Source organism: Pseudophryne corroboree, chromosome 1, assembly GCF_028390025.1.
Source record: "Pseudophryne corroboree isolate aPseCor3 chromosome 1, aPseCor3.hap2, whole genome shotgun sequence".
Taxonomy (NCBI): domain Eukaryota; kingdom Metazoa; phylum Chordata; class Amphibia; order Anura; family Myobatrachidae; genus Pseudophryne; species Pseudophryne corroboree.
The window spans coordinates 355,487,987-355,499,634 of NC_086444.1; the positions used below are offsets into that span (position 1 = coordinate 355,487,987).

Sequence of the window (11,648 nt, forward strand, 5' to 3'; positions counted from 1 at the left end):
ACTTACCCCCTGCACCATCTCTCAGCACACCATCACCTCCCAATGCATCATCTCTCGCACACTATCACCTCCCCTTGCGTCGTCTTAGCAATACATCACCTACGCCCTGCATCATCTCTCAGCACACTATAACCTTCCCCTTCGAAGTCTCTCACCACACCATCACCTACACCCTGCGTTGTCTCTCAGCACACCATCACCTCCCCTTGCGTTGTTTCTCTGCACACTATCTCCCACTGCGTCATCACTCAGCACACCATCACCTACACCCTGCATCGTTTCTCAGCACGCCATCACTTTTCCCTGCATCATCTCTCAGCACACCATCACTTTCCCCTGCGTCATCTCTCAGCACACCATCACTTCCCCTGCGTCGGCTCTCAGCACACCATCATCTCCCACCCTGCGTTGTCAAACCATTAGCTCCCCCTGCGCTGTCTCCCCCATCATTCTATGTCTCCCTGTGTCTCCACCCCCACCCAATTCTTTGCCTCTCTGTGTGTCTCCCCCACTTCTCTTCATCAGGGCTGGATTTTAGGTAAGGCAGTTGGAGCGATCATCCAGGGGCCCCCACACTACCACAAAATGCTGCGCCGCCGACTGCAGGCATCCGGGTAGGAGGCAGTTTAAAGTTAATGGCTCAGGCAGGGGCGGGGAGTTCAGGTGTCCATCACTACTGGCAATCTTCAGTTAGGAAGATTGTCAGGCTCATCTACTGTCTCGGATTCCGGCAGCACAGCTAGACCTACCTGAGTTGAGGAATGCCTAAGCCCTGCCATCAGCAGTGAGGGACGTGCTGGTGCTGCACAGAGGTAAGAGGCAGAGAGCCACAGAGAAGGTGAGATAGTGTGGTGTGCCTGTCCCCCACTTGAACCGCACATGGGGGGGGTCTCCAGGGCTTGAAAATAGGTGGGGGTGAGTGGCCTCAAAATTTATTGATTAGGGGGCCCCCACAAGCCTTAATCCGGCCCTACCCTTCATTCTCTTCCTCTCAGAGCCCCCTGCCCTTCAGAGTGTATGTGTGTGTGTGTGTGTGTGTGTGTGTGTGTGTGTGTGTGTGTGTGTGTGTGTGTGTGTGTCTGTGTCGCTTCACCTCCCCCCCCCTTACCGTCAGTCGGGAGCGTGGAAGCCTGCGAGTCGGGAGCGGGACTGTGTGAGGCCAAGCAGTGGGGAGCTCAGGAAGCATAACGCTGGTGTCCCAGTCACTTTCCCTCCCAGCAGCAGTACATAACAAAGTGGGAGGAGGAAGGGAGCTGCATGCCGCAGAGCACCACGTGCCTAGCTCGGCAGCATAATGGTAACAGATGGGAGGGCGGCAGCAGCACAACGACAGAGGTGGTCGGTGTGGGTACGATGCCTGGGCCTGCAGCACCCCCCTTTACTGGTCTGCCATGGCACCCAGGGCACGTGCCCTGCTTGACCCATCCTAATTATGCCTCTGGGTGGGACAATGGATTTTGTGGCCCCTGGGGGAAACTGAGGAGAATTAGACTGTGTATTAAGAGTGGCGGGAGGATAGGGTTGTTGGGCAGGATGGAAAAGAGGGAACACAGAAGAGGAGTAGTAAGATAAGGGGGAGAAGAGGGAAGAGGACTGAGGGACAAGATGTGAGGCCTTGTAGGATATTTACAAATGTGTGGCAAAATACAGATAATGCGAGATAATATTATGCCACTTTATACTCCCCCGAATGATGCTCTACATGGTATACTAACAATACCAGTGCAGAAAGGTCAGTAAGGAAGCTCATCCTCACTGTGGTGATAGGGCACAGCTCCTGGGGGTTTATTTACTAAAGTCCCAATTTTGTCCGATTTTTGGGTTTTTTTCTAAGTGGCAACACGGGAATTTACTAAGCACAAATCTCGGCAGTGTTTGTCGTATTCGTAATGGGTACCCTGGAAGAGTGGGGACTCCTTAAATCAAGGGGTCCCCCCCTCCAGCCACCCAAGGGCCAGGGGTGAAGCCCGAGGCTGCCCCCCCCCCATCCGTGGGCAGTGGATGGGAGGCTGATAGCCTTTTGTGTAAAAAAAGAATATTGTTTTTTGTAGGAGAACTACAAGTTCCAGCAAGCCTCTCCCGCAAGCTGGTACTTGGAGAACCACAAGTACCAGCATGCGGGAAAATAACGGGCCCGCTGGTACCTGTAGTTCTACTACAAAAAAATACCCAAATAAAAACAAAACACAGACACCGTGACAGTATAACTTTAATGTACATACATGCACACTTACATACATACATACTTACCTATGTTGACATGGAGCCCCTCGGTCCTCTTCTCCAGTAAAATCCATGGGGTACCTGTAAATAAAATATATACTTACAAACAATCCTGTGTAGATCGGTCCTCTTCTTTGTAGTTGTAATCCACGTACTTGTTAAAATAAAAAAACGAAATACCCGATCCACGAACTGAAAGGGGTCCCATGTTTACACATGGAACCCCTTTCCCCGACTGGCGGGACCCTCCGTGACTCCTGTCAAAGAGGGTCCCGCCAGCCAATCAGGGAGCGCCACGTCATGGCACTCTCCTGACTGGCTGTGCGCTCCTGCCCTGTCAATCAGGAGGAGCGCACTGGTTACAATGTAGCGTAGCAGCGCTCCATTATAACCAATGGTGGGAACTTTGCGGTCTGCGGTTAACCGCGAGTTAATTGGGGTCACTCTTGTGGGTGACCAATATAAAAGTGTCCCCCGGCTGTGGCATTATCTCTCTAACTAGTGGAGCCCGGTGCTGGTGTTAAAAATACTGGGGACCCCTACGTCTTTTGTCCCCCGCATTTTTGGCACCAGGACTAGGCGCAGAGCCCGGTGCTGGTTGTTTAAATATGGGGGAGCCCCAGTCAGTTTTTTCCCTGTATTTTTACAACCAAGACCGGCTCAAAGAGCCCGAGGCTGGTTATGCTTAGGAGGGGGGACCCCACGGCAATTTCATTTTTTAACCCATTCTGCACTTCTCAGAATGCACACAATAAAGCCCTGCACGGATCTCACAGATCCGGCCGGGATTCATTGTGTTTTGTCAGGCAGTATTTTACTAATCACTCCCGTAAAACACTGCCCGACATTACGGATCACATCGACATCGGATAATACGAATGTAGAAAACTCGGCAGCTTAGTAAATTACCGTATCAGGATTCAAAAGGTTGCAGTAAATTACGTCCGATACCATTTGAGATCAAACTCCCTTAAAAATAGCACAAACACGAATATTAGTAAATAAACCCCCTGGTGTCCACCAGAGCCGGCCCAAATTAATATGATGCCCTAGGCAAGATTTTGTCTGGTGCCCCCTAGCACCACCGCTGGTTACGCCTCTGACCTTGCATCTCTTTCCCAGCACCATCACCCCTCACCCATAGCAGTCCTTGTACCCCCTATATTTTAAATAGGAACAGTTTGCACATTTGGCGCACAGCCTAAACAGGGGTGTGTTTTTGCTGGCAGGGGGCATGGCCACACAATAGTAACCCCAATTCCAATTACGCCACACAGTACTGCAACTTCATTCACATTTGATCATGCGATAGTGTCCATAATTCATATTACATCCCACAGTAGTATCACTTTACCTTATAAACGTTACTCCTCACAGTAGAGCCTCTTATTCACATTACATCACACTGAATTGCTCCTTATTCACATTACACCACACCCTATGCTGTTTATTCACATTAGACGACACAGTAGTGCCCTTTCTATATGCAACGCCACATAGTAGAGCACCTTATACACATAATGCCACACATTAGTAATGCATTTATACACATAATTCCACACAGTAATACCCCTTACACATATGAGACACATTGTTAATGTCCTTATAAACAAAATGCGCCTTACACATTATAACAACCTTTATTAATGCCCTTTTACACATAATGTTCTTTACTCATATGCCGCACATTATTAATGCCCTTATACACATAATGACACACATAGTGCCCCCTACACAGTTGCTGCACATTATTAGTGCCCCTATACACATAATGACATACAGTAGTACCCTTTTACACATATGCCGCACATTAATGCCCTTATAAACATAATGACACGCAGAGTGCCCCTTACACATATGTTGCACATTATTAATGCATTTTTACATGACACACATAATGCTCCTTACACATATTTTGAACACTACTGCACAACCAACCCACTCACATGCACACAGCACTCACACTGCCACTAACACTGTGACCTCTGCCTCTGCTTGGATACAGATGTGTCCTCATAAATCTTGCATCAATGCTAACATCTGGCACCTTTTTTTATGAAAATGCATCTTATTTGCATTGCTATGTGACTAGGATGCACAAGCAGCTTCTGCTGATTAAAATGATATGCAGCATGCCTATATACTGTGTGAGTCTGTGGCTGTATCTGCATATGAAATGCTACATACAGAATATAGGCATGCCGCATATCATTTTAATCAGCAAAAGCTGCTGATGCCCCTAGGCATATCATATGCCCTAGGCAATTGCCTAGTTTGCCTATGCCTATGGCCGGCTCTGGTGTCCACTATCCAATTCTATCAATGACAACATCCTAGATAAAGGTTGCAGCCCAGCAATAGACATGGGATGGTCCATTCTTTCCCTCTGTCAAAAACCCAGACACCATTGAACAGAGCAAATGAAGCTTAATTTAATGAATATTGGTCATCTGGGTAATAGACTGGTCCCCCTATAGGTTGTTAGGATAAGCCAGGTGGCGCCCCCCACCTCTCGACTAGCGTCCCTGGAGAGTGCATCCTGGCCAACCCCTAATTATGGCTCTATGGGCCCCTAATAATGACCGGGCCCATTAATATGAATATGCAGCAAGTAGTATTTACGTATGTGTAATGGGCCAATAATGGATAATGAATAGACAGATACCTTTATGCGAGCACTGTGCCTGTCTCAATTTATTCTGCATAGCAAAAAGTAAATTTATTTTGAATAGTGAAAAGTAACTAAATGGTGCTAATAAATGCGTGGAAGGGAGGGAGATTTATAAAAGCTACGGACTAACCAATCAGCTCCTAACTCAGTAGCGGATCTTGCCACGGGCAAGCAGGACTTTTGTCCGGGGCGCCGCCTTCCGGAGGGCGCCGCCGCCGTCCGGAGGGCGCCGGCGCCGTCCGGAGGGCGCCGCACCATGGCAAGATCCGCTGCTGCTGTGCCGTGTGCCAAGATCCGCTGCTGCCCGCCGTGAAGGGAACTAGACGCGTAGCGTCTATTTTCCCTTCGTGGAGAGGACCTTTACTGTGATGACGTCATCGCGCACCGCACATCATTTCAGCGGCGCTACTACTGTATAGGGGGCGTAACTGACCACGCCCCCTGTATGAAGCCACGCCCCTATTGACCGCCCGGGCGCTGAAAACCCTCAAGCCGGCCCTGTCCTAACTACCATGTTACAGGCTGTGTTTGAAAAATGAAAGGAGCTGATTGGCTGGTACTTTAACTCTCTCCATTTAATCTCTCTCCAAGTATAGGCATATTTAAAATGGGTGCAGGGTGTGCCTCACGTGACCCTTGGTCCAGTGGTGCCCCACACCGCACACCCTGCATCCAGAGAATAGTTACCTTGTGCCAGCAAGCAGGTCCCTCCTCTGCACCATCTTCCCAATAACATCTTTGGGAACGTGACATCGCAGAGTGAAAGCAAAGACTCTGGCACAGTCTATGCCAGATCTTTTGCTGTCTTGTGCACAGGCGCCATCTTTACAAATATTACTGGGAAGATGGCGCAATGAAGGGGGGGCTGCTGCTCAGATGAGGAGGTTCGTTGCACATGGATCACCTAAGGCAGAGGTTCCCAAACTGTGTGCCGTGGCTCCCTGGGGTACCTCGGAACACTTGCAGGGGTGCCCTGGTTGGTGGTCCAGGACCTATTCAAATTATTAATGGTCAATATAATAGGCAAAACCAGTGCTGGTGGCTGCCAGTCATAAAATATGTGGCCAAACAGAAGCAAATCTTGTCCCTCACCACACAACTGACCCTAAGGATGACATATAAACGCGATCTACTTAATGTAATATTTATTTCTAAATTTCTCAATAAGAAATTTTTGGCCTAGGGGTGCCGTGAAAAAAATTCTGATATTCTAGGGTGCCGTGATTCAAAAAAGTTTGGAAACCACTGACCTAAGCAATTAATACACCCCCCTCTCCAAGACTTGATATGTCTCCCCCATTATCTAGAATTAGTGACCACTTGCTAAATATGCCCCTTTTCAGTTAAACTGGATTTTTGATAAATGTAAATGTGCGACTTAAGAACGTATTAAAATAGTTTAAAGGTAAAGAAATGGATTGTGGAAAATAATGGTTAGGGCACACCCAAACAAATATGCGATTTGGCCCCAGGATCAGGTAGCTGAGAGTGTTTATTATCCTTCATCTGTTTCTTACTGTAGGAGTGCTCGGAGTGTAGAGATGAATATATTGTGCAGCAAGTCCCCTTCCTGAGAAGAAAGGAAAACAGAACTGGTTGATCCCAGGAGCGGTCAGCGCTGCTGTGTTCTGCCTTCTTCTAATACGTCTTTTCTGTTTCCCTTTCGCCCGTACCCTCCTTCCTTCAGCAGGTGCTCCCCTAACCCGGCTCCTGGCAGCGCTCCAAGCCTTTCTTTCCACTATGAGTAACTAGTTCATGCTGCATCCTATTAGTCAGCCCCTAACCTGTCATTGGTGGCAGCAGGAAGCTTGTCCCTGGGGGGAGGAGGAGGATCTGGAGTTGGAGGGCTACTTATTAGGAGGACCGAGGAGCTCGTAGTAGCACATAGCTGACTCTGCCCTAGGAGTGAGGTACGGTCGCTGGTGATAAAGGAGAGCGCTGCATTCATCAGTCACAGCAGAGGAGACTCAGCAGCATTAGTGTACAGTGCCATCTCTCAGACACTTGGGTCTGATCATACAGCACCGCAGCTACCAAGCAGCCGCAGAGCCAAGTTCTTAGTGGGCATTAAGGTGCAGAGTTCCGACATGAGTTCTGGAGTCCTGGAGATATTCGGTCTGTCCATAAGCATCATCGGCTGGGTGGGGGTGATGTTGGCATGTGCCCTCCCCATGTGGCAAGTATCTGCTTTCATCGAGCAAAACATCGTGGTGGCACAGTTCATTTGGGAAGGTCTATGGATGTCCTGTGTGGTGCAAAGTACCGGGCAGATGCAGTGCAAGGTGTATGACTCTATCCTAGCCCTCAGCCCGGAGCTGCAGGCTGGCAGGGCTCTCACTGTGCTGGCATCCATCGTGGGTCTCATCGGACTGCTGGTCACTATAGTGGGAGCTCAGTGCACCACCTGCTTCCAAGGCAGCAGCATGAAAAACCGGGTGGTATTTGCAGGAGGAATTATCTACATACTGACCGGGCTGCTGGTCCTCATCCCGCTCTGTTGGATCGCCAATATCGTGATCAGGGAGTTCTATGACCCGCTTGTGCCCGCTTCCAGGAAGAGAGAGATGGGGGCAGCGCTGTACATTGGCTGGGCGGCTACTGCCCTCTTGCTCCTGGGGGGCATCCTGCTCTGCTTATCGTGCCCGATAAAGGGGCAGCACACACCGCCGGTCAAGTACTCTGCCTCCCGGAGGCCAACTTCCAACGGGGACTATGATAAGAAGAACTATGTATAAGAGGGGTAGCCCCGGGCACTGCTGCTCACCCTGCCCCATGTGCGGTTCTGTGGCAGCCCTCTGCAGTGCGGGAAGCCGACACCGGTCCTCACCCCTGTGTAGATGAATGGGACAGTCACATGTCAGCCTGCAGACGCTTCTGCCTTCACGGGAACCCTGCGACCCCCTATGCTTGTTACAGCGGATGTCCATAGGGGCCTCAGTGTCACAGACATTGATACTGGAATACTTGGCATCTCAGTCTGTGATGATCTGACTGTCCGTGTCATCACAGTGTATATATAGGCAGACATATGTATAATTAGGAAAAGTTGCCCATCATTCGCAATATCATCAGTTGCCTTCAGTAAGAACATTGCCAATGGTGAGATATTCCGGGACTGGCATTGCTGCCAGAGAGCAGACTGTAGACCGCCAGCACATCTAATAATAACAACTGTGCCTTCCCTCTGCCCCTCACCATGCAGGACCTGCCAGCCCAAGTGTATTGTCAGTAAAATCGAACTGGAAAATGTTTTTGCTCGGCCACTTATAAAAAGATTGGACAAGTAATCCCCCTGGATTGTCGGAGACATCAGGGAATAACACTGGGTTGAATAAAATAAAAGGGTTATTACATGGGAAGAGAGGAATGGGCTTTCCAACTATTTTCTGCAAATCGAGTTTAATGAGGGCACGCAGAGCCTAATCTCATTCCTGCTAAACCTATTAAATAGATACATAAACATTTTAATTATTTCTTCAAATTGTAACAATTTCCAAAGCTAATGGTAATTATAAATTATGCAGCTCTATCTACTAAGTACTTCACAGCGAGTTGCTTGATGAAAATGTGTCTATCCAGTATGCAGATGAGGATTAAACCGTGTTCACACATTCGTTAATTCAAAAGTAATTAAAATACCGTGGTGCTGTGTATATCAACATGTAACACTGGCGTCAGGAAACTGTTATTGCGACTTACATTGTTCCTAGGGTAAAAATGTTGCCTTATCTTGTAAATGTGTAATTCTCCTTTTTCACCATTACGTTTCTGTGATTCATCTCATTTTCTTATGAATAACTGGACATTTCTCAACAATGCCGTTTTAATGAATAGGTCTTTTTGGTACCCATTTGAAATACATTTTAATGTGTTTTATATACTTTATTGTAATTCTGTTATAAATAAAAAATCATTTATTTAAATGTATGTATTTTGCAAAACAGTCTACCAAAGTCTTTGTAATTTCAAAATGAATAAATGACTATGTTTTTAAGAATATAATTGTGTGGGGTTATTTTGTGACAGGTGAATGCACATGCAAACTTACTAATTGTCCCGATTGTAGTACACATTCCTAGTTTCTTTAGGATTTGATGCTATGTACAGTAGGTTGCTACTTTCTATATCAAGCAACTGCAAATAAAATTATCTGTGGTAACACAGGTTATCTAAGTGAAGATAGTTTTTTTATAATGTATGCTTTGCTGTATCATCATTATTGACCTGGGAGAAGTATAAATCAGATCAGCTGATATAAATCAGGTAGGTGGTATACCCACATTGTGAATTAGTAATTGTACCCAACAATTGGTCATCCATATCTGGATCACTTGGCCCTCTACAGATGGGCCCGATGGATCTATTTACTAAGCCTTGGTTGGAGATAAAGTGGATGGAGACTTCAGCCAGTCAGCTCCTAACTGCCATGTTACAGGCTGTGTTTGAAAAATGTCAGGAGCTGATTGGTTGGGACTTTATCTCTGTCCACTTTATTTCCATCCAAGGCTTAGTAAATAGAACCCCAAATCACTTACAAGCTGGTCATTGTGACTGATGTGAGCTATTTGATATAATAGAGTTGAATGTGAAAGCTGTCTGTTTGCATATGAGCAAATATGCAACCACGTTCTTAATATTTAATGTCTTCATTACACTTATAAGCAAACTTCAACCTAGCGTATGGATGGAAGAATACAAATAAGTATCAAATATAATCAACTTGATAACTACCCATCTTGTGTAGGTACAGCAGTTATGCTTGGCAGGTAAGTATTTTAAATATACATGTAACTAGTGGGGCAGAGGGTAGAGGGAGTCTGCTGCCCCCCCCCCCCCCCCCCCCCCCCTTCCCTCTATACCTATACTTAAAGCTGGTGCCAGAGTCTTTGATCTCTAGTGCATCATCACTGGGAAGATGGGGCACGCTGAGGAGGAGGGACCCGCTTCCTGCAAGCAAGGTAAGAAGCAGGTGGCCTCCCCCGTGCCCCCTCCTGCACCCCTCCTCCCACATTAAAATTTGTGAGTACTCCACAAAAATGTGTGTTTTTTGGGGATATACTGCAAATATGCTTCAATAAACAGACCCCTAAATGACTGCAAAGGTCTCCCTCTCTGTTCTTGAGAGTTTCTCGCATAAACCATTGAGCTTTGTAGAGAGATGCCAGCGTAGTGCAACAAATCTGTCTTTCCAAGGCAGAGAACAGGTACAGGGGAAAGCAGAACATGATCTATTCTTCACAGGTCTGTCTTGCAAAGATAGCTGTATGCACTGTTCCAGTGTCTCAACAGGGATCAATGATCTCTGCGAAATTCCACCTCTCCTGCACACAACAGTCACATAAATTATTAATGCTGGTGTTCACATAGTCTAAAGCTGGGTACACTCATACAATCTTCGGACATTCTTTTGATATCGCAAGAGTGTGTACGCACCCTTGATCATGTGTTGTCGGATGAAAAGTGGTCGAATCCAAAGATCACATCTTGGCCCAGAGTTATCAAACCCTGGAGAGTGATAAATAGCATGGTGATAAAGTTCCAACCAGTCAGCTCCTAACTGTCATTTATTCAAACACAGCCTGTAACATGACAGTTAGGAGCTGATTGGATGGTACTTTATTTCCATGCAATATATCACTCTCCAAGGGTTGATAAATAGGGGCCTTTATGCGCTATATAATATTCCACTGATCTGACCAGGCCATATCGGACCAAAAGCGCAGTGTGTATGCACTTTCGACCATGCTGACAATTCTTGCGATTCTCCACCAGCAGCAGAGCGACCTTCGTGGGTGTGCACAATTAAAGCATGTCAGGTGGCTTGCTGCATAGTCTTGTGTAAACTTTCCTCCATCATTACATGAAATACAGCCATTTTGTATTAAATATTTGCCCTTTTATTGTTTGCCACAACTGTTTGGGATGTACTGATACTAAAACTGCAATACATTTATTGTCACTCACTGAACTGTTCTCAAGCACGGCATGTGCTAATGTATGGTGAATAGCTAAATGCATACACTCTGCACACCTTTCAGAACATCTGCCGTGAGTGTAGCCTGGAATCAGGAGAGTGTGCGGTGGTACAGTCTTTTAATATTTTGGGCAGGCAGGGATCAAAGATAGCAAGTATGACTGTATAGGTGTGTACGTGTGCATTGACACTATGGTAGGGACTTCCGATCGGGAGTGAAGACAAAAAAAAGTGTGTACCTTCATCTCTGCATGATGTGCATAGATGTAATTACTAGCAAGGAATCAATGTTACAATACAGAATTGCCTCCTTATAACACTCTTTTACACCAAGTAACTGCATTCATTCCATTATATGCCATTCCCTTTGATGATGTCTCAATCACTATAACCAGTTTCGGTCTGTGTTTTGAGCTGGCACTATAAAGAGGGAACGCTATAATATAGAGTTGGCTAAGTTACAAGAGTATTGGTTAGTTTGACTAAACAAGGGGTCAATATCTTTGTTTGTTGAAGAGGATATTGATTATCATCATTAGTTGACCATATATAACATATGTGAGTTTTATTTTGGGATCGCACGACTGGAAAAGCGTTAAATGATTTGTAAACAGCACATAGTACTACAGTACTTGAGCGTAAGCTTATTTAGATCAAGGACAACACATTTTATTCTGCTGTTGCCATAGATACCTGATGGCAGTGTATTAGAATTAATCCCAGACATCATGTGTTTCCGTTACTGGATTTGTAACTCTTAAAGGACACAGCTTCAGAATA

General features: G+C 46.4%; 1 protein-coding gene across 1 annotated transcript; it reads left to right on the forward strand.

The window, feature by feature from the left end:
* The first annotated feature begins 6,893 nt into the window (after positions 1 to 6,893).
* CLDN5 (claudin 5) lies at positions 6,894 to 8,817 on the forward strand. Its single transcript, XM_063964766.1, has one exon. It carries the CDS (start codon positions 6,982 to 6,984, stop codon positions 7,627 to 7,629), a length of 648 nt encoding a protein of 215 aa, XP_063820836.1. The 5' UTR covers positions 6,894 to 6,981; the 3' UTR covers positions 7,630 to 8,817.
* The last annotated feature ends 2,831 nt before the right edge of the window (positions 8,818 to 11,648 follow it).